The sequence below is a fragment of the Sus scrofa genome, chromosome 1 (genome assembly GCF_054392235.1).
Source record: "Sus scrofa isolate SSC_HxYL_T2T_F1_AM1 chromosome 1, Sscrofa_HxYL_maternal_Yorkshire_Landrace_v2.0, whole genome shotgun sequence".
Classification (NCBI taxonomy): domain Eukaryota; kingdom Metazoa; phylum Chordata; class Mammalia; order Artiodactyla; family Suidae; genus Sus; species Sus scrofa.
The window spans coordinates 190,510,594-190,532,786 of NC_139383.1; the positions used below are offsets into that span (position 1 = coordinate 190,510,594).

At 40.3% G+C, this 22,193-nt stretch overlaps 1 protein-coding gene across 6 annotated transcripts; it reads left to right on the forward strand.

The window, feature by feature from the left end:
- Nucleotides 1–271: 271 nt before the first annotated feature.
- Nucleotides 272–20,548, forward strand: ARF6 (ADP ribosylation factor 6). Of its 6 annotated transcripts, none has more exons than XM_085012251.1 (3): nt 272–634; nt 15,301–16,418; nt 16,811–20,548. In XM_085012251.1, exon 3 carries the CDS (start codon nt 17,285–17,287, stop codon nt 17,810–17,812), a length of 528 nt encoding a protein of 175 aa, XP_084868377.1. In that variant the 5' UTR covers nt 272–634; nt 15,301–16,418; nt 16,811–17,284; the 3' UTR covers nt 17,813–20,548. The 6 variants fall into 6 exon arrangements, with proteins under 6 accessions (XP_084868377.1, XP_084868371.1, XP_084868368.1 ...); XM_085012245.1 differs by having other exon boundaries at nt 15,301–16,342; XM_085012242.1 differs by lacking the exon at nt 272–634 and adding an exon at nt 770–908.
- Nucleotides 20,549–22,193: the final 1,645 nt, after the last annotated feature.

Below are 22,193 nucleotides of genomic sequence, written 5' to 3' on the forward strand. Positions count from 1 at the left end.
ACCAATTTACATTCCCACAATAGTGTACAAGGTTTCCCTTTTCTCCACATCTTTGGCAGCTTTTATCTAAGGTTTTTTTGTTTTGTTTTGTTTTTACTTTGCAAAAAACAAGATCATGGTCTGGCTGGCTGGGGTTTTGATCCTTCAAAACACAACCTGGATGACAGTTAATTTTTAGGCACTAAGCATTAGACTAGATACTCCTCTCATCCCAAATGGGATGTCTTCGTCTACAGAACCCCACTCATGCAGCTGAAGATATTTATAAATTAGTCTTTGGGGGAATATTCAACAAGGAAGAGCATGGGATCAGACCCAGAGGCTTTCTGCCCTGGTTGGGGAGAAGGCTTGTGGGCAAGAGGGGTCTGGCTTGCAGCCTCAGTAACAATCTGGCAGGAGCAGCGGTGGAGGCTGAGGCTGAGGCTGAGGCTGCACCCAGGGTCGCACAAACGTCAACAGCTGGGTCCGCAGAGAATGCCGGAGGAGGATGCCGGCTGAAGAAGGCGGAAAGATCACAAACCAAAGAGAGAAAGGACAGCCAATGTGACTGTCGCCTGCCAGGACAGCCAGCCAGCCCTTCCCGCTGCGGAAAAATAAGAGTGGATCTTGGACGGGGTAGAGCAGACGAAGCCGGGTGAGTCCGTGAGGCCTCAAGGGAAGGTGGGGCCACCAGGGGGCGGAGAGGCGGGGCCCCCTGGGGAGGAGTGACAGGAAGGGGAGGAGGGGCCTGGGGCGAGTAGGGACAAGGGGGTGGTGGGCGGGGGTTGGGGATTGGGAAGGAGGGAGAAAGAAGAGGTGGAGAAGGAAGGGGACGAAAGGCGGGGCCACCTAGGGGAAGGAGAGGTGGGGCTTCTAGAGGCGGAAAGGCAGGACCCGCAAGGAAGAGGAGGGAGCCGCCAGGGGGCGAGGTGAGTAAAGTACCCACAGACACCTCGGCACCGCCCCGCTCTCCCCCACCCCCCGCCCGGGTCCATTCCTGTTCCTGGGCCCCACATTTTGGTAGATTTGCTTGCCGCCGCTCACCGATGTGGGGGCGTTTGTTACAGCTGGCAGGATTTTCATTACGATGAGTTATTCGCATTTCAGAGACATGCCCCTGTGGGCTGATCCTGATTCTATTACATTTAATAAACGAATGAGAATTAACACTTTAACATAATAAACATTTACTTCTTGAATGCACTGCACAGAGGAAAAGCCTTTAATGTGGTTAATACACAGTATCTCACAATATCCATCATCGACCCAGAAACTCATTTCTTGTGGCAGGTTTTCAAATATCAGAATAAATCCTAAGAGTGGACACAGTTACTTATACAGTCACGCTACTAGGCCTGTAAATATAAGCTAAACTTGCAGGACTATTTTCTTCAATTTGAATATATTTTGACTTTCATCTGACAGTTTTGCCGAAATGTTTGAAAGTTTTAGTACTTAGTAGAACTCCATTATAGCACGACTATTTGTTACATTGATTCTGATCTGACAGGGAATAAATTATGTCCCCAAACCAAAACTTCATATATTAAAATCTCAATATTTAACAAACTTTATTGCAGCTATTGATTCTGTCTCTTCACACCAGTGTGGCAAAAGCTTTCTGCTGTATTTAATTTATTTGTTTTGAAGGTATTAGAATGTATTAGAATGTTTCACTTTCATCAGATAACTTTTTAAAGAGTGCTTCCTTTGTTTGGGGACTCCCTAGTCTTAGGCTAATGTCATACCCGGCTAGAAGAATTGTCAGATTGATTTTTTTTTTTGTAAATTTCTATTATCAAGGTTAATTATTTAATCGAGGTCAATATATTTGAACAGCCTGGCTTTGGGTAGAAAAATAAATACTTTAAACAGCATGCAGATTTTTTTACTAAGGTGAGAGAGGATCAAGATAACATTCTTTGTTTAAATCATTCATTCACACATACAACAAATAACTCTTGAGCACCTGCTATATGTTAGGTGCTCTGAAGTGTTGACTGTTAGTTAACATTGGGGATAAAGGTTAGTTTTGAGAATAAAAGTGTTATCAGAGAATCAGTTAAGGAATTTGCTTCACATGGTACAAATAGTCTATAAAATAGGTTTATGTCTATTCAACTTGGACTGGGAGGAAAGGGCATAATTTCTTTTTTCTTTCTTTCTTTCTTTTTTTTTTTTTTTTGTCTTTTTGTTTCATTTTGTTTTATTTTAGGGTCAAACCCACACCTGTGGCATATGGAAGTTCCCAGGCTATGGGTCAAATTGGAGCTGTAGCCACAACCACAGCAACACGGGATCTGAGGGGAGTCTGTGACCTACACCACCCGTCACTGCAACGCAGAATCCTTAACCCTCTGAGCCATCCAACGAGACCTCATGGATACTAGTGGAGGTTTGTTACTCCTGAGCCAGGATGGGAACCCCTGGGCATAATTTCTAAAAGAGGATTGATTAGGAAAGTTCTAATCTCACATGACTGCAGGCCCCCAGGCATGACTAATATAAAAATCCTAGGGCTTTCCCTATGTAGAGATGGGAAGGAGGGTAATATCTTCCTGTAGAACTCTTTCTCTTACTATGAATCGGTGGGAGATCATAGGGGGCCTTCTGGGGTTCAAATGGCAACCTACTTTCACTTTTATTTTGGAGGGGGAAATTTAAAACTTTTCCAGTGTGGTTTAGACAACTCCTTAATATTACTCGTTGAGACTGTATGATGGGATGGTTGAATATATAGAACCACGGTGTTTGCTAGGGGATGCTTTATAAACACATTATGTTACCACAATTTACATGGTTAGTAATTCAAATATATTATGTTACACTATGTGTTCTGTGTACCATGATTTATAATCAAAGTGATTCGCAGTTTCCTGCTTTTAAGGCTAATGTGAACTGTTTATACAGAGAGTAGTGAAGGCACAGATTTCTTGTGCCTGTCCAAGTGAGCCCTCTCACTGTACATTGGCAGATATCTCATTCATTTTGTGGTCCAGCTCATTTCTCAAAATGCAATGGCTTGGCATGTGGCAAGAAACAAAGACAAAACCATCACATAATAGTTGCAATATTCTATAAAAGTAGACAATCTATAGTCATCATGAGGTATAGATAACCAATATTATATACTGCAAAAAATGTGTTTGTATAATCAAAATAAATATATACATATGCCACTATGATTTATCATTATCAAAACCAATGTTAATGCTCTTTCATGGTAATATAATAATAATATAAACTGGAAGAGCGATTTATCCTCTGTGATTAAAAAAATTTATTAAAATAGTAAATTTCTTTATGCATTCATTCATTCAGTCTACCCCTTAATTTTACACCATCAGTCATTAAGGAAATGTAAACAAAACCACAATGAGATACCACTTACACCTACTAGGATCACTATATATATTTGCCTTTTTAGGGCTATACCACAGATATGGAAGTTTGCAGGCTAGGGGTCCAATCAGAGCTACAGCTGCTGACCTACACCATAGTCATGCAGGTTCCCAAGAGGCGTCTGCAGTCCTCACCATAGCTCACGGCAATGCTGGATCCTTAACCCACTGATCAAGGCCAGGAATTGAGCCCCATCCTCAAGGATACTAGTCAGATTTGTTTCCACTGAGCCACAGTGGGAACTCCAGGATCACTATAATTTAAAAAACAAAACTGGATAATAACAAGTTATATGTATAACAATTATGTAACAAATGTATAACAAATATGTATAACAAATGTATAACAAATATGTATAACAAATGTATAACAAATGTACATTTTTGGTGGGAATGAAAAAGGATGCAGCTGCTATGTTAAACATACAATTGCTATAAGGTCCAGTGATTCCACTCCTAAGTATATACCCAAAAGAATTGAAAATCAGGAGTCAGTTACTTAAATACAAATGTTTGCTGCAGCATTATTCACAACAGCCAAAAGGTGGAAATGACTCAAGTGTCCCAATAGAAGACTGGGTGAACTAAATGGAGTATGGAATATTGTTCACCCATAAAAGGAAGGAAGTTCAGATACATTGCTATAACATAAATGAACCTTGAAAACATTATACTAAATTAACTATGCCAGACACAAAAGGACAAATATTGTATGATCCCATTTATATGAAATAGGTAGAAAAGGCAAATACATAGGGACAGAAAGTTGAAAGAGGCTAAGGGGAACAGAAAATGGGGGGTTATTGCTTAATGGAAGTAAGGTTTCTGTTTGGGATGATGAAAAACTTTTGGAAATAGTGGTATACATTTCCCTCTCAGCACTGCTTTAGCTGTGTCCCTCAAATTTTTACATGTTGCATTTTCATTTTCATTCATTTCAATGTATTTTTCTTTTCCTTAAGACTTACTCTTTGACTGGTGGGTATTTCAGAAGTGCATTGTTTACTCTCCAAGTGTTTTGATATTTTCCTGTTTTCTGCTATTATTTTCTAGTTTGATTTCATCGTGGATGGAGAACTCTGTATGATTTACAGTTCTTTAAAATTTGTTGAGATTTGTTTTGTAGCCCAGGATATGTTCTATATTAATATATGTTCCACTGGCATTTGTTAAGAATGTGTGTTCTGTGGTGTTAGGTGAAATGTGCTATAAGTGGTTTTTTTTTTTGGTTGTTGTTGTCATCTTGTCTTTTTAGGGTCACACCTATGGCACATGGAAATTCCCAGGCTAGGGGTCAGTCAGAGCTGTAGCCACCCACCTATGCCATAGCCACACGGGATCCGGTCCAAGTCTGTGAACTAAGCCACAGTTCATGGCAGTGCCAAATCCTTAACCCACTGAGTGAGGCCAGGGATCAAACCCACGTATTCCATGGATGCTAGTTGGGTTCATTACCACTGAGCCACAGTGGAACTCCCTGTAAGTGCTGATTATCCTGTTGGTTGATGCCATTGTTGAGTTTTTCTATAATCTTGTTGATTCTCTCTAGTTTGGTCTATCAATTATTGAAAGAGAGGTATTGGGAGTTCCCGTCGTGGCGCAGTGGTTAACGAATCCGACTAGGAACCATGAGGTTGCGGGTTCGGTCCCTGCCCTTGCTCAGTGGGTTAACGATCTGGCGTTGCCGTGAGCTGTGGTGTAGGTTGCAGACGTGGCTCGGATCCCGCGTTGCTGTGGCTCTGGTGTAGGCTGGTGGCTACAGCTCCGATTCAACCCCTGGCCTGGGAACCTCCATATGCCACGGGAGCGGCCCAAGAAATAGCAACAACAACAACAAAAGACAAAAGACAAAAAAAAGACAAAAAAAAAAAAAAAGACAAAAAAAAAAGAGAGGTATTGAAGTCTCCAACTCTGTGGGTTTATCTATTTCTTCTTTCAGTTTTATCAGTTTTTGATTCACATGTTTGTGTTCCTTTGCTATTGTTTATAGTTGCATTTACTATTTCCTCTACATACATGTAGAACCACCCTGCTATTATAAATTTCTGCTGGAATCATCAAACATAATTTATAAAACTCAAAAAGAGAAGGTAAATCTATTGTATTTACCTGTATTTTTGCTTACCATGTTCTTTTTTCTTTCTTGATTTTCCAAGATTCTTTTCAAAAATAGTCTTTTATTTCTGATCAACTTCTTTTGGCTGTAAGTTAGGATAGGTCTGCCAGTGAAATTCTCTTAGTTTCCTTTACCTGAGAGTGTCTTGATTTTTCCATTCATCCCCCAAAGATATTTTCACTGGTTATAGGATTTGGGGTCAATAGTTCTTTTCTTTTAGCACTTAAAAAAATGTTATGCCACTTCCTCCTGGCCTCTATGGTTTTTACAGATAAGAAATCCACAGTGGGAGTTCCCGTCGTGGCGCAGTGGTTAACGAATCCGACTAGGAACCATGAGGTTGCGGGTTCGGTCCCTGGCCTTGCTCAGTGGGTTAACGATCCGGCGTTGCTGTGAGCTGTGGTGTAGGCTGCAGACGTGGCTCGGATCCCGCGGTGCTGTGGCTCTGGCGTAGGCCGGTGGCTACAGCTCCGATTCGACCCCTCGCCTGGGAACCTCCATATGCCGTGGGAGCGGCCCAAGAAATAGCAAAAAGACAAAAAAAAAAAAAAAAAAAAAAAAGAAAAGAAATCCATAGTCATTTAAACTGTTTTTTTCTCTTGTAGTTAAGGTACTGTGTTCTTTGCTTTTGTTCAATATATTTTCTTTGTCTTTAGTTTTCAGAAGTCTGACTATAATGTATCTTGATGTGGGTCTCCTCATATTTATCCTTTTATGAGGTTTGCTCAGCTTCTTGAATCTGTAGGTTTATGTCTTTTGCCAAATTTGGAGAGTTTTAAGCCATTATTTCTTCTGGAACTTTCTCAGCCCACCTGATTTCTTCTTTCCTTCTATGAGTCCAATGATAAGAATATTAGAAGTTTTGTTACAGTCACACAGATCTCTGAGGCTCTTCTCATTAAAAAAAAAATTTCTACTTGCTCTCTGTTATTGAGGTCAGGAAATTTCTATTACTATATCTTCCAATTCACTGATTCTTTCCTCTGTTTTTTCATTCTGTTTTGAGCCCAGCCACTGAGCTTTTTATTTCAGTTATATTTTTTTACTTCTGAAATTTTCACTTAGTTCTTCCTTATATCTTCTATGTCTTAGCTGAGACTTTCTATTTTTGTCAATTAAGTGCGTTCACAATTGTTCTTTGAAGCATTTTTATGACGGCTGCTGTAAAATCTTTGTGAGATAATTCTAACCTCTTTGTCTTCATGACATCGGCATTATTTACTGCCTTTTTTGTTTGTTTGTTTGTTATTTTTAGAGCTGCACAGGTGGCATATGGAAGCTTCCAGGCCAGAAGTTGAATTGGAGCTGTAGCTGCTGGCCTATGCCACAGCCACAGCAATACAGGATCCCAGCGCATCTGCTACCTACACCACAGCTCACAGCAATGCTGGATCCTTAACCCACTGGGCAAGGCCAGGGATTGAACCAGAGTCCTCAGGGATACTAGTTGGTTTGTTACCACTGAGCCACAATAAGAACTCCTTGACTGCCTTTTAAAATTCAGCCTGAGATCTTTGTTTGAGAATTCGATTTTTTGAGAATAATGTGTGATTTTTGGTTAAGATCTCAATATTGTGGGTATGATAAAACTCTGATCTTATTTAACCTTCTATTTTAGCTGGCTTTCTCTAATACCTCTCTAGCAGGGAAAGTGGTGCACCACCTCACTACTGCTGGGGCGGGGTGGGGGGTGGGTGCGGGAGCAGAAGTCCAGGTTCCTCAGTAGGTGGGTGGCTCTTTGTTCCTCCTGGGTGGGAGTAGGAGTACTGGCTCCCCACTAAGTCTTCAGTATCTGCAAGAGGTAGAAGTGCCTAGTTACTCTCTCCACATGTTTTCACTGACACCACACCAAGAGGGGTGAGCACTGGTAAGGATGAGGAGGATAATGGTGGGAGAAGGGGGTGCTGGCCTCCATATGGTGAAAGTCTGGACTCTGCAGTAGGTTTCCTCTGATATCACCCCAGCAGAAAGCAGAAAGCATACTTCCTTACTACCAAGTGGAGGTGGAAGTCCTGGCTCTCTGTGGTCTCCAGGGGCCCAAAGGCTTGGGTAGGGCTCATCACCACCTAATAGGGATAAAAGTCCCCATTCCCTACTATGCCTGGTGGGGAGGGAAGAGATTGGGGCATGTTATTAAGAGTCTGGCAGGGGTAGAAGTCTAGGCTGCTCACCTAGCCCTGGCTAAACTGGGTGAAGTTGCGGGTATGGTTTTCCTTTGGGTTTTGGCTGAAGTAAAGTGGTTATTTTCTAAAAGTTTTCTGACTTGCCAGGTTGCCCCTTTCCTTATCCTTTGACTAAAGAGAGCGTGTTTTTCTTGAGGCTTTTGGGCATTTCCAAGTTGCCAGCTTCTTAAGCTCCAATTCTGGGACAGATAAGGCAAAAAGAAAACCCAGGGAACTCACTGCCATGTCATTCCTTGGGTTTCTAGTCAGTCTGCCTTCTTCTTTCCATCTTTCAAAGTCTTCTTATGCCTGTCTTTTATGTAATGTCCGGGGTTGTTAGTTGTACTCCGAGGGAAGAACTGGAAAAAGTTTGTCTTCCCCATCTTCCTGGAAGCAAACTGTATTAACTTTTATGATTACCTTCTATTCAGGGAAAATGATATTGATTGAAAAAGTCCTCCAGCAATTTTGTGATGTCTCCTTTCCTCTAACGTTAAGAGAACTATTGTTATAGCATAAGGGAGTGCATTAAATTATTGTAAGAGCTCTAAAAAGCAATTCAGGGATAGGTCAAAAGACCAGGTCATGGACAAGTTTAGAGCTTTTTATAAGTTGAATTAGATTTTTCAGTAGTCTCCTCCTACCTAATGGTGGTTTTATTATGTAAGAGTAATGGTAGTGTATAGTTATTTTATATTAGGTATTCTTAAATCATACATATTATAATTATCCATGAAGCGTTAATGCCTGAGACTTTGATATTTATTTTATTTGGTTATTAAAATTTTGTTATGCTTGCACAGTACATTGATACTTTTCATAAAGCTATAACTTTTCCTTGTAAGTAACAAAGGCCTAGTGGAGCTTGCTTTAGCAAAAGGAAAGGTAACTGTATATAAAGTTACAGATGTGTCATGAAGTTCAAGGGTTGGTTTGAAGATAGACTCCAGGAAGATCCTGAAACTAACTGTGCAATGGAGCCTGAGGAGTCATCTGTTTTATCCCCATTCTTCTCTGTACATTTTCTTTTCCTTTCTCCCCAAAGACTCTGTCTGCCACACAGGCGGAACATGACTGTGACATAGTCCCTAGTTAGCAGGATATGGACTCACTGGGAAGAGACAGACTGATATGGTTTTCCTTCAGATCTGATTTTAAATTCTCGGAAATAAGAATCTGATTAGCAAATCAGGATTAGTGGTCTACTTGTGGCCCAGGTGGTATGGCCAGACATGTATGTGTGGAGGCGTCTCATGGAAAAACCAGGACTGACAGGAGCCTACTCCTGTATTCCTATGGATGGGGGGATGGGTGGCCATTTCCAGAGACAGCCTAAAAGGGTCCAATATACTAGTATCTTGTTCTACTCCTAGAATCTTTGATATACCATTAATGATGTGTCCATATTGAAGTTGTCATAAAGTCCCAGGTTAACCTTCTTACAGTTGGTAACCGTTATTACTGTGTAAGCAAGTTGAATTCATGACTTATGTTTCTCGTAATGTTAAAAAGACATAATAAGCAGCAGAAAGACCCTTTTCAGAAACATTCAGAAATGAAGTTGTACATTAGCAACTGTTTCAGAGGTTCTAGAACTTTCCTTTTCCAGCATTAATCTAGTTAACTTGGGAAGTCAGTGCACAGGGTATCAGGCCTTCCCATGATGAAGGGACTGTTGCCTGGTTCAGGACTCTTGCCCTGGTTCACCAGAGAAACATACCACTATCGACCCTGTTTTATGAAACTGTAATGTTACCCCTGAAGCCAGTGTAAGCTCAGCAGGCTTATGTTATCTGACTATTATTTGTGGGCATATAATCCAGTAGGTGTCTTTCTAAGCCTTTTGGAATATAAATCTTTCTTACTTGAAGTGGAAACAAACTCATAAATTTTGTCCAGCTAAGCCTTTGTTAAATTGGTTATATATAACATTTAGCTAGGATTTTATGACCATTTCCACACTTATAAATCTTGGTCACTGTGCTCAGAACTTTACATTAGAGTAGAAGCAACTATAGACAATTATACACTGATGGTTCAAAGGTACTGAACAGCAAGAACTGTTCTTGGTACCCATAAAGCAGTATTTTTAAAAAAGTCTGTGGAGGAGGAAATCTCATACAAATCTAACTGGTTTATGCTTTTCTAGGGAATTCTTCCTTTCAACCCAAAGCTGGGTTTTGGATTAGGTCAGGTTTACCACACTGTCAAGCTCTACTTTTCAATACAAGCCTTTTCTTTTTTCCTTCCTACCTCTCTTCCTTCCTTTCTTCTTCTCTACTCACTTTTTTCTTTTTACTGATGCACCTGTGGCACATGGATGTCCCCAGGCTAGGGGTTGAATCAGAGCTGCAGTTGCCGGCCTACAGCCACAGTGACACCAGATCCAAGCCAAGTCTACGATGCATGCTGCAGCTTGTAGCAATGCCAGATCCTTAACCCATTGGGTGATGCCAGGGAACCTGCATCCTCACAGACATGACGACAGGTTCTTAACTTGCTGAGACACAATGGGAACTCCCCTACTGACTTTTTAATTCATTCATTTATTCTCTCTCTTTAAAGCAGCCCTGTGTGGCATTTAAAATCATATTTATTTAGTTTCCAATCTATAAACAGTTGTAAATTTACTGGCTTACCAACTGTTTCTTGAGATTTGAAAGATTAATTCTTTTCTCTAGGTTCTATAATATGGAAAGTTCTTCACTTTTATGACCAGCCTAGCCATTAGAAGGATAGCCCAGAGAAGCTGAATCTCTAGCCAGCAGGTCAGAAAGTAAGGCAGATCAAATGCAAAATACTATGCTAGAGGTAAAAAGTAATATAGAGATAGATATTGCATGATGTCTTAATTAGTAAATCTACTTGTTTAGTACCATTGAGATTTGTTCACCAATTAGAGGTCAGTGGTTTGCTTATATGCCATTTTTTTCATCTATCTCTAAAAATAAGGGAAAAAGAACACAGAAACAAAATAAGACAAAGCAAAAGACAAAACTTGTTAAGTTAGGAAATTTAAAACTGGAACCACCAAAAGATAGGACAAGTACTTCAGCTCTCAGATCTTTGGTGTCCCTTGACTGTCTTCCTGAAGAGCATGCTATGCACCAACACACTACTATATAGTACGTTATTGTAATATTTTTAATAGGCAAAAAATAGATTTATTAAGATGTTTGTGAGAGAAGTAAGCAGGCAGGCAAGGAAGCTCTGCTAGTACGTTACTGTATGATAACACATCCGTGAAACTGATAGCATAGGGCCCAACAACTGTTACTGCAAACACCCCTCACACTGTTGTTTTATTACTTAATTATAAGGTTTGGAGTATTCAGTCAATTAAGAAGTCTGAATGCCTTAGCCTCTCTGTTCCAAGCATAACTCCTTTTCAGAGCAATCAATATTGCAAACTGTCAGTTTAGGCCAAAGTAATAATTTTGCTTTACCTTAAAAATACTCTTTTCATATTGAAAATTACATTCCTGAGATTATATGCTTCTTCTTAACAGGAGATATTATAGATACTCCAGGATATGAAATGTATCTCAATAATTTTAGTGATTCAAGTAGTTGATCTGAAAACAATACATTCAATAAACTTCCATGAGAAGGAACATAATTTAAATGTTAGAAATGATGATTAGTCTACACTTTTGCTTGTCTGATTCTTTTTTCAAATGATCACCTAATGGGCAGAATTTATAGAATTTTTGACATGGAGGGAAGTTAGCAATTAGCTCAGTGGTTCTCAAATTTAGCTACACATTTGAATCACTCAGGGGGCCTTTAAAAAAATTGTGGTGGTTAGAACTTCATTGGCCACAGATATTTTGATTTCATTGATCTGGGGTGGGTGTTCAAGCATTTATGCAGTTTAAAAATGCCCCAGCTGATTTTCATGAGCAGTGAGGGCTTCCTAAGTTCACACAATAGAGAAAAGAACACCAGACTTGGATAAGAACAACAAAAACTTAATTTGAATCTCCTCTGTACTATTTATTGATCTTAAGAAAGTTGCTTACCCTCTCAGTGACTTGGCTCCTTCAACCAAAAAGGGAAATAACATACTGCCCTAATCATTAAGAGAGATTTCTCTATTGCAGGAACAGAGCAACCGATGATCAGTGACGATGAACAAATTATCTAAATTAAACCTGTTAAGAAGTGTTGGGATTAAGTTAAAGATGTAATTTAGCTTTTTCTATTCCCTTCTGCCACCAGACCATGTTGCCCCAGTGTTTATATTTATGGTCTGGAGTCATAACTCTTAAGCAATTTGCTATAACATCAACTGTAATTCAAACTTTTGTTTTTAGTTTTATCTTTCCCACATTTTTCAATTTTTTTTTTCCTTTCCTTTTTAGGGTCACACCCAGGGTATATGGAAGTTCCCAGGCTAGGGGTTGAATCAGAGCTTCGGCTGCCAGCCTACTCCATAGCCACAGCAACACCAGGTACGAACCACATCTTCACTTTATGCCAAAGCCTGCAGTAAAGCTCGATCCTTAACCCACTGGGTGAGGCCAGGGATCGAACCTGCATCCTCATGGATACTAGTCGGATTCTCAACCCACTGAACCACAACAGGAACTCCCCCACTTTTCGCATTGCTGAAAATGAGATGAAGTCTTCATACTCAGGCATAGCTAAAATAATTATCAAGGTTTTAATGAGAATACCATTTATTTATGGCTAAAGAGGAGGAACTAGCAAGTGTTTCCTCAGTTGACACACGGAGAAGAGGGAGTAAACTACCATTCTGGTTCCACAATGTCCCTTTAGATATTTTAAAAATTTGCATCCATTAATGTGACCAAGAATACTTATAAATGAAAATGATTTGTTTTCACTGTATGTTTTTTTGTTTTGTTTTGTTTTCCAATCCTGCAGCACATGGAAGTTCCCAGACCAAGGACTGAACTTGAGCTACAGCAGTGACAATGTTGGATCCTTAACCAACTAGGTCACCAGGGAACTCCCTTCACTGGGCTTTTCGGTTTTATTTTTGAAAGTCTCAATCTTTACTGTGTTACCATCAGAAATGTTTGAAACTTTTTTTTTTTTACACTACTTACCAGGAATCTTGCTGGGTATTAAGGATTCAAAAATGAAAAGAACATGAAATCTTAGAAAGCTTGTAAACACATAGGTATAATACCAAGGTATGTGGGGGGGTGGCTAATTATCTGGTCTCAATTAGTTTCAGTTGGGAAGGATTAGAAATTTTTCTAAATATATACTTTGCTTTTTATTCACTCTTTATTTCTGCTGCGAATAGGTTTCCTGGGGGCTCAATGGCTTCTTTAAAGTAGCTCAATTCTAGGTGAACCTGGACTAAGGGCTCAAAATGAAACCATGAGCAAGGCGAATAGGTATGAGGTGAGATCACCTTCACTGAGTGGTCAGAATTTCCCTGGCCTTACATAGGATAGAAAGAAATATATGACAGTCATACACTCGAGTGATTTTCAAGAGCTATAGGAATTCAGATACAGGGCTAAATAACACAGGGTGCCCCTGTTAAAGAAGACACTTACTTCATTTTAAAAGTGGAAAGCTAAGTCATTTTCTGAAAGTATTTTTTCTTATAAGATTGTGTTTTAGTCAGGGATATGATAAACGTATTGTATGAGGCTGTTGAAGAGATTAGAAATTATGTGTTTTCTAAAAGGGAAGGCTGGTTTGAAAGCAAACTGGAGAAATCTCTTCATTTGCAGGCTTTGAGTTAAAAAGCAGAGATCTGGAGTTCCTGTTGTGGCTCAGAGGGTTAAGAACCTGACTAGTATCCATAAGGATGAAGGTTTGATCCCTGGCCTCACTCAGTGGGTTAAGAATCTGACATTGCCGAGAGCTGTGGCATAGGTTGCAGTTCAGCTCAGATGGAGCGTGGCTGTGGCACAGGCCAGCAGCTGTGGCTCCGATTTGACACCTAGCCTGAGAACTTCCATATGCCATGAGTTCGGCCATGAAAAGAAAAAAAAAAAAAGGCAGAGATCCATTTTTCTATAATAGTCTTTGAAACTTTCATTTGTGTCTAAAACTTAAAGCAGTGAAACAGAATGCAAATAGAAATCTAACCATTTTGTTCCAAAAATGTAAATTTTATTTGTAAAATACTTCACTGAACAATGTTTTTAAAATTGAAATTTACCCTTTTTAAACTGTTCACTGTTTCAGGAAAACAAAATTTCATCAGTGGTATGATTTAGTAGTCACCCGAACTGTTACTTTTTGCAGTAATTTGGTTTTATAGAAATTCATTTACTTAAAATACTTTTGTATATATACAGAGTTAAAAATTTTCACTGTCTGTAATTATATTCTGGCCATTATCTGCTTTATGATTATTACTTAAAATGTACTGTATAACTTACTGTATGATGAGATAAGATAAGATACTCCACTGTATTAAGATTATTAACTGATTATTTCAAACCCCAGATAAAAATAGTATGTGCCTTTCCTTTTTATTTCATCTGTGGTATAAAAGGCATTCATTCATTCAAACAATGACTGAACTCCTGATACCCTACACTCCATCACTAAGGATATCAGGTTGACAAGGCAAACTCTCTGCCTCCATTTATTCTGGTAGAAGATAAATGGAAATTGGCTTTCAAAAATAAACTTTTTTAGGCCTAGCACAGTGCCAGTGCCAGGTAGATGCTAGTGCTTCAAGCTGCTTCTATCTTTTTTGGCCACACCTTGGGCATATGGAGTTCCCGGACCAGGGATCAGTACTGAGCTGCAATTGCGACCTATGCCACAACTGTGGCAATGCAGGATCCTTAACCACTGTGCTGGCTGGGGTTTGAACCTGGATTGGACCTGTGACCCAGTGTTCCCAAATGCTGCTAATCCTGTTGTGCCACAGCAGGAACTCCAAGTTGCTTCTATTTTTAATAATATCACACAGTACACTGAAAAATAAATCTAAGCCCAGCAGCTCAATCTTCCATCTGGATGGAAAAATTGGTATCTGCTCTGAGAAAACTATTATGTTGGAATGAGGCAAAATATAGTACTCACTACCACATATAAAAAATTCCTTCCTCAAATGTAGTAGTAATTACTATGACACTTTCTTTATAGTTATAAAGCATTTTAAGAAATACAGCTGACCCTTGAATAGTGGTACAGGGCTGGGGATGGGGGTAAGGTAGGGTAGTAGGGCTGACCCCAACACAGTCTAAATTCTGAGGATAACTTCTTAGATGGCCCTCACATCCCAGGTCCTGCATCCGTGGATTCAACCAACCCAGATTGTGTAGTGACAAGAGTACATATTTATCTAAAAAAAGACAAGTACAGTGGATCTGTGCAGTTCAAACCTGTGTTATTCAAGGGTCAACTATACTGTAATCAGATTTCCTGAAGTACTTACAGGGGGTGAAAAAGCCTAATTTTGGGGTTAAGAGAGAATGAATAAATTCACCATATCAGCTTTGTGACCTCTGAAAAATTACTCAACATCTCTAACTCTCGGTTTCCTCCTAATTAATACTAATTAATGAACCTCAAAGCTAACTCACATGGTTGCAATGCATATTAAAATATTTGAAGTATTTAGTACAGTGTTTATAACAATCAATAAATAATGACTATTTTCATTCATGGTATCATTCTTCATTTGGTTCAACAGGTAAAGAAAATGAAGTTTGCAAAGGCTGAGAGAAAAGGATTCACAGCTATAAAATGGAGGGTGACATTTGAAACCCCAGTCTTCTGACTGCACATCCTTTCAGTTTTAAGACAGTACATATTAAGGAAGAAAGTAAATTAAATCATTGCCAAAATATTAGTAACTTCAGTAAATTTACTTCAGGCTGAAGCTTAAAGGTTATCACTTAACCAATCTACCATTATCAAATTTTTTTTAAACTGTGAAACAAAAAGTATGTTACTTTATGCTATCACATCATATTCTTTAAAAAAAAAAAAACAAACACGCTATTTTCCTGTTTTTCCTCCTTTTGGTTTATTTCAAGCTTTCTTCATATTTGAACTTTATCACTAATCATTTGATACAAAGAGGGTTCCCTTTCTACAAACATTATACGTATAATAATAAAAGCCCTCAAGTGGGCTTCTAGACAGTGGGGTCAGAATTACACTCAGTTTACGCATGAGATCAACTCGATAAGGTCAAATGTCCGAATCCAGGCGTCAGAAGTAGTTTTTCCTATTCTAAATCCAACGCTAAGATTATATAGACGAGGCTGCTGAAAATTAAGAATGAGAAACTACTACTAATCACAGTAAAAGATATTTAAAAAGGAAAAGCATGGGAAGTCTTGAAAATACTGTAATTTTTAAGAAACGTGGATTGCTCCTGACGGCTCAAACACTCAAAAGACGGGCTTTAGAGGAAACCCAAACCCGGTAAACGCGCCGCACTGAACGGCAAATCCCACGGGAACCACTGGCCTCCCACGTGTCTCTCAGGAAATGCACAAAACGAAGGAAAAAGAAAGCCAAAGGGAGTTGGGTGAAAGGTTTAAAACAGCAGATAGGGATTCACAGGGAGATGGAGGGCACACGAAGCCTGGGGTGGGCAAGAGAGAACTCGCAGAGCATCTGGCAGGCGCCGAGGACGGAGAAGAGGCCTGGAAGCAAAGCAGGGGGAGGCTTTCATCTGGAGAGCGGGCGGCCAACGGGCCCCACCCAGTGGATCTGCTTCTCAGGTTCCAATGGGGGCGGAGGAGGAGAGCGCGCGGAAGAGAAAAGCAGAGAGGGGAGAAGACGCTAGAATAGCTACAGGTGGGCGCGGGTCAGAGCCCGGGCTGCGCGGGAGCAGGGCTGGCCCCACCTGGGAGCCTCCGAGCCGCCGTAGCCCCGCCCCTCCGCGCGTGGCGCCCCTGACGCTTGGCGCGCAGGCCGCTCTCCTTACAGAGGTCGCTCTTGTCCCGAACGGTCGGCCTCTGCTGCGCCTGCGTCGTCGGGAGGGGAAGTGAGGCGGTTTCCTCGGCGCCTTTTCCGGCGGCGGCGGCGGTAGAACTGGGAGGAGGCGGTGGAGGCCGGAGGGAGCCCGCGCTCTGGGCGGCGGCTGGAGGTAACCTCCTGGGCTGAGCTGGAAAGGCGGGCTCCTTCGGCCTCCGCTCTCTTCTGGGGCTCCCGCAGTAACTCCCTTTTTCCTCTCTGTGTTTCTGCAGGCAGCGCACCGAGTTCCCGCGAGGATCAATGACCCGACGGGGCGCCGGAGCCGCTCTGCTCTCGTGTGGCCTGGGTCAGTGGTGAGCGCGGTGCTCCGCGGACCGGAGGCCGGGCCGAAGGGCCGCAGTCTCCCGCGGCGGAGTGAGGTGAAGGCGGCCGAGCAGGAGCCGGCGGCGGCGCTTGTACGGCGCCTGCGGGGGGAAGGGCAGTTCCGGGCCGGGCCGCGCCTCAGCAGGGCGGCGGCTCTCCCAACGCAGACTCAGGCCGCGGCGACGGGAGGAATCAAGTTGTGTGGTCGGTGATGCCCGAGTGAGCTACGGGCCCGGGCCTCTGCCCTGAGGAGGCAACTCCCACGCAGGCCGCACGGGCCCCCTCGCGACTGGGAAGCTCCGTTTCGGTTTCGCGGCGGCGGCGGCGTTGTTGGAGGGGACCCGGGACACCTGAATGCCCCCGGCCCCGGTTCCTCCGAAGCGATGGGGAAGGTGCTATCTAAGATCTTCGGGAACAAGGAAATGCGAATCCTCATGTTGGGCCTGGACGCGGCCGGCAAGACAACCATCCTGTACAAGTTGAAGCTGGGCCAGTCGGTGACCACCATCCCCACCGTGGGTTTCAACGTGGAGACGGTGACTTACAAAAACGTCAAGTTCAACGTATGGGATGTGGGCGGCCAGGACAAGATCCGGCCGCTCTGGCGGCATTACTACACCGGGACCCAGGGTCTGATCTTCGTAGTGGACTGCGCCGACCGCGACCGCATAGACGAGGCCCGCCAGGAGCTACACCGCATTATCAATGACCGGGAGATGAGGGACGCCATAATCCTCATCTTCGCCAACAAGCAGGACCTGCCTGATGCCATGAAACCCCACGAGATCCAGGAGAAACTGGGCCTGACCCGGATTCGGGACAGGAACTGGTATGTGCAGCCCTCCTGTGCCACCTCGGGGGACGGACTCTATGAGGGGCTCACATGGTTAACCTCTAACTACAAATCCTAATGAGCATTCTCCACCCATCCCCCAGAAGGAGAGAAATCAAAAACCCATTCATAGGATTATCGCCACCATCACCTCTTTGAATTGCCACTTTCTCTTCTTTTGAATTTGAACTTTGGAGTTACAGTTCTACGGTTTGGGGGAGGGGGTTAGGGGGTTTCTTTTTTGTTTCTTTTCTTTTTCTTTCTTTCTTTTTTTTTTTTTTGGCTTTGCGTTAGGATGCTCTGAGCTGACTTTTGACACGAACACAAAGTACTTAGATACTCTCGTTGACTTCCAGCAAATGGGATGGGGGAAATACAGCAGTTCTTGATAAATTCCTTTATAATAATGGTTTGATTTTTTTATTTCGAGAGAATCTTCTTTTCCAATGTATGCTTTTTTCCTTTTTGCCCAGTTTCCTTATCACTTGCTGTAGATGGCTTATTTTGCATTCATGCAGACTATGTTGCAAGTCTGTTTCATCTAGTAAACTGAAAATTATTGCTTAATCAAACTGCCGTTTGTCTTTTATATTTAAGGCCTTTTCCCCCTCCCTTATGAATTCCAACTTAGTAAATTCAAATGTGACCTTTTATATCTAAGACCAGTATAGTAAACTTAGCCCACAGGGGCAAATAATGAGTAATATCATTGTAATATGTTCCAGTTGCACATCAGTATGTTAAAACAGGTAATGTAAGTTCTTTGAAATGTCAGCTTTTAAGTTCTGAAACATACATCATGCATGAGTAAGGATAAAACTCAAGTTCCCCTTTACAGAGCTAACTTACAGTGCATAAAAATATGAAAATGTAACCAGTCAAGGACACAGATTTTTTTTTTCACTGCAAAGTTAGCAACTTTGCTGTGTTTTCCCTCTTTTTTAACTTTAAAAACAGACTCTTCCAGAAAATGGAGCAATAATGTTGTATGCCATATACAAAAGAAATATTTGTAGATATTTTAAGTGACTTTTGGGCAAAACTGGAATATATCTTTTACTATGTTTCAAATGTCTAAGACCAATCATATTAAAATTACCAGAATGTTTACTTTGTTCATTAATAAAGCATTTAACAATTCAAGTTATATGCACCTTTTACCTAGTTGGAAAGAAAAACATTCCTGTTTCCACATTACAGCAACTGAATAAGCTGAAGATATCTTTTTTTAATAGACGAGTGATTCTTATCTCCATTAATTAGAACACTGGAAAAGATGTTTTATAAGAAAGGTATTCTTTTTGATTGTAGGATTAACTCATGCAAATAGTCAGATATCCTGTTGGTTCAATGATACACCATCTCCTTTAAGGAAGGAAATGTGAGATGAATGAATGATGTGTAGACTTGAAGAATGACAAAGGGGAAGTAGGATGTAGAGAAAGAACCTACAGATGACAATGAATGTAAACTTATTCAAGGGTAAGCAGTGTGCTCACTGGTGATATCCAGATCTTAACAAGATGACTTGCTTAGCTGGTTAGGACCAGTAACAAGATTATTGAGACCACTATGGTAATACTTTGAACCAAATGTTAATGCTTGATACAGAATTGTGTGTAACAGCATCTGGTTCTTATATAGCCTTAAGGATTAATTTTAGAGATCCTCAAGGAATTAGGGTATTTCACAAATGTAGACTGCAATGGCAGCATACAGGAAAAGGCCGAGTGGGTTTTGTTTATGAGGGTATCTGAAAACTAAAATTGAGCGGGATGTCATGGTATATGATTGGACAGTATTGGTCCTTCATGTTTTGGCCATATTGTATAACGGAGCTTTTACCAAAGATGTTTGAGCAACATAAGGCTATAAAAAAGTAACTTCAAACTTTTGACAAACATTTTACTTAAAGTAGAGGAGAAAAGGTGCTATGTTGTAGGCTCCTGATGGTGCAGAGGGATTTTTGAATTCAAAATGCAACTAAAGTATAAAGTTCAGTTTCACTTTAGTAGAAGCATCTCTAGAAATGAAGCTGATATATCTAAACATTTTAGCTGCTTTTAAAATTCCCAGTTTCATCATAAATTTAGTGTTTTAAATGATTACTTATTAAGGTACATAAACATGGATTATACAAATATCAATGTTATAGTAACATCCTGAAACAAGACAAGCACAAAGGTATTAATGCCTAAACTGGAGGAAACTTGAAACCCTCATGTAATTCTTAAATGTAGTATTCTAACTTGTGACAGACAAATTGGTAGGCAGCCATTTTTTTGTGTCTTAAAAAAAACTGGGGGCATAGTTAAAATTTTATACATCAAGTGATTGCTATGGAATGTAGCAGGTGAGATGTTATTTTTAGTTTATTTGAAATGTCTAACTGAAGGTTGGGGGAGGGGGGAGCAAATATTTGAAATTTGGAAAACCCTAAACATTTGGGTAAGAAACTGTAATTTTCACTTATATTTTCTTTAAGGATATAAAAGGTTGATAATTGATAAATTGAACCATAACCATTGGTGATCATGGAGCAGGTAATTATAGCCTGCAGAAAAAGTTATAATCTTAAGAATTTAAGAAATAAGATCCTGAAGTTTTTGTTTAATTGCATCAATTTCTGTATTTTCTGTGAATTTATAAACTGCAGTAAGTTTTGAATGAGGTTGATCTTGTCTAATATAAGTAAATGAGTCTGTAGACTGTGATCTCCCCAAACTAAAAAGTACAGTACTTGGAATTGTGTTCTTCATGGTTGTAGTGTTGGTAAAGCACTAATATGCAGAAAATAAAGGAATTACACAGTGCAGTTTCTCCCTTTATGTTACTCGTTTGAACTAGATTAAGTGGGATGTGTGGTGTGTTGGGCCATGTTACTCTCCAGGGATATATGGTATAAAGTGACTTAATTTGGGAGTCAGCTAGTTTTTAATAAGAGCAAAAAAGAATCATTTTGGTTCTTGTAGTCCTGGCTATATAAGAAGATTTTGCCCTGACTTAGTTCCACCAAATTTAATTTGATTTTATGATAACTCATGACACAGAAACAGTTGAAAACTTGAAAAAAATTAAGGTTTTATAGCAGTTTTCTAATGTTACTGTGAACATTTTTTTCAATATAACTGTCTTCTCAAAAATCACAATCTTAGTGTTTTTAGAACAGAATTAGGTCTCTATAAAGAATTGGCCTACAGAGTAGTCTTAACCCTTGACAATTGACTTTTGGATTTTAAAGTTTGTCTTTTGAAAACCAAGGTTGCTGATAAGAATGGCAGAATTGTAGCCATATAGAAAATAGATGAAGAATAACTTGTTGGATAAGGGGCTTTTAAAATAAATTTCCTTTCTTATAGACACTCCTTGTATTAGCAATTTTTGTAGTTTGATTTTGGAATGTCTTAGTATGAGCTCTAGTATGTATTAACCCCCATGTCAATGTTATTAATATATTTAGTTCTTTGTTTTAATTGCTATCAAATATCGATTTATCAGAGACAGAAGGTATTTTATACTTTAGTGGGTTTTTATGTTTTGATATGTTTAGAAATACAGTAGCCATAATCTGAATGGTAGCATAGCTTACTAAATTCTCCAAGTTATTTCCTCGATACCTTACCAAGTATATATATGGGTTATGGTAAGGCAGATCTTTCCTTATAGGTAAAAATTACAAAACCATGAATAGCAGTTAAATAACTTATAATCACTGAGCATAGTGTGTTTGGAGTATAATATTCAATAGAATCTAGCCTTTTGTTTTTATAAAAAGGGAATTTGGGGAGTTCCTGTCATGGCGCAGTGGTTAACGAATCCGCCTAGGAACCATGAGGTTGCGGGTTCGATCCCTGGCCTTGCTCAGTGGGTTAGGCTGGCAGCTACAGCTCCGATTAGACCCCTAGCCTGGGAACCTCCATATGCCACAGAAGCAGCCCAAGAAATGGCAAAAAAGACAAACAAACAAACAAACAAAAAAAAGGAATTTGGGAGATGGAGCGATAGAAGAGACAAAGTAACTTTCTCCCTGCTTTGCTAAACTTGAAAGTTGGGGGACTATATTAGTGAGTTGAATGGGCAGGAAACACATAAAGACAAGGTCAGAGGTGGAACAGGACTGTAGAGGGGTTTAGAAATAACAATTGAAATTTGTTATTAAATAAGCCAAAGGTAATGATAAACTGGAGAATGAGCCTATAAATAACCTTACTTTGTGGGACAGTAAGAAATAATTTTGAACTTTTTTTCCCTTTATTTAAAATATTTTATGGCTACTTGAAACAGTTTTTGAAAAGTTATCAATCTGGTTCTTGCATCGCTTTTCAGCTGTCTTCAGTTGACCCTTGAAGAACACGGGTTTGAACTGTGTGGGTATAAGTGGTCTCATTTATACATGAATCTTTTTCAATAGTAAATACTGCAGTATGACACAATCTGGGGTTGGTTCAATCAGTGAATGC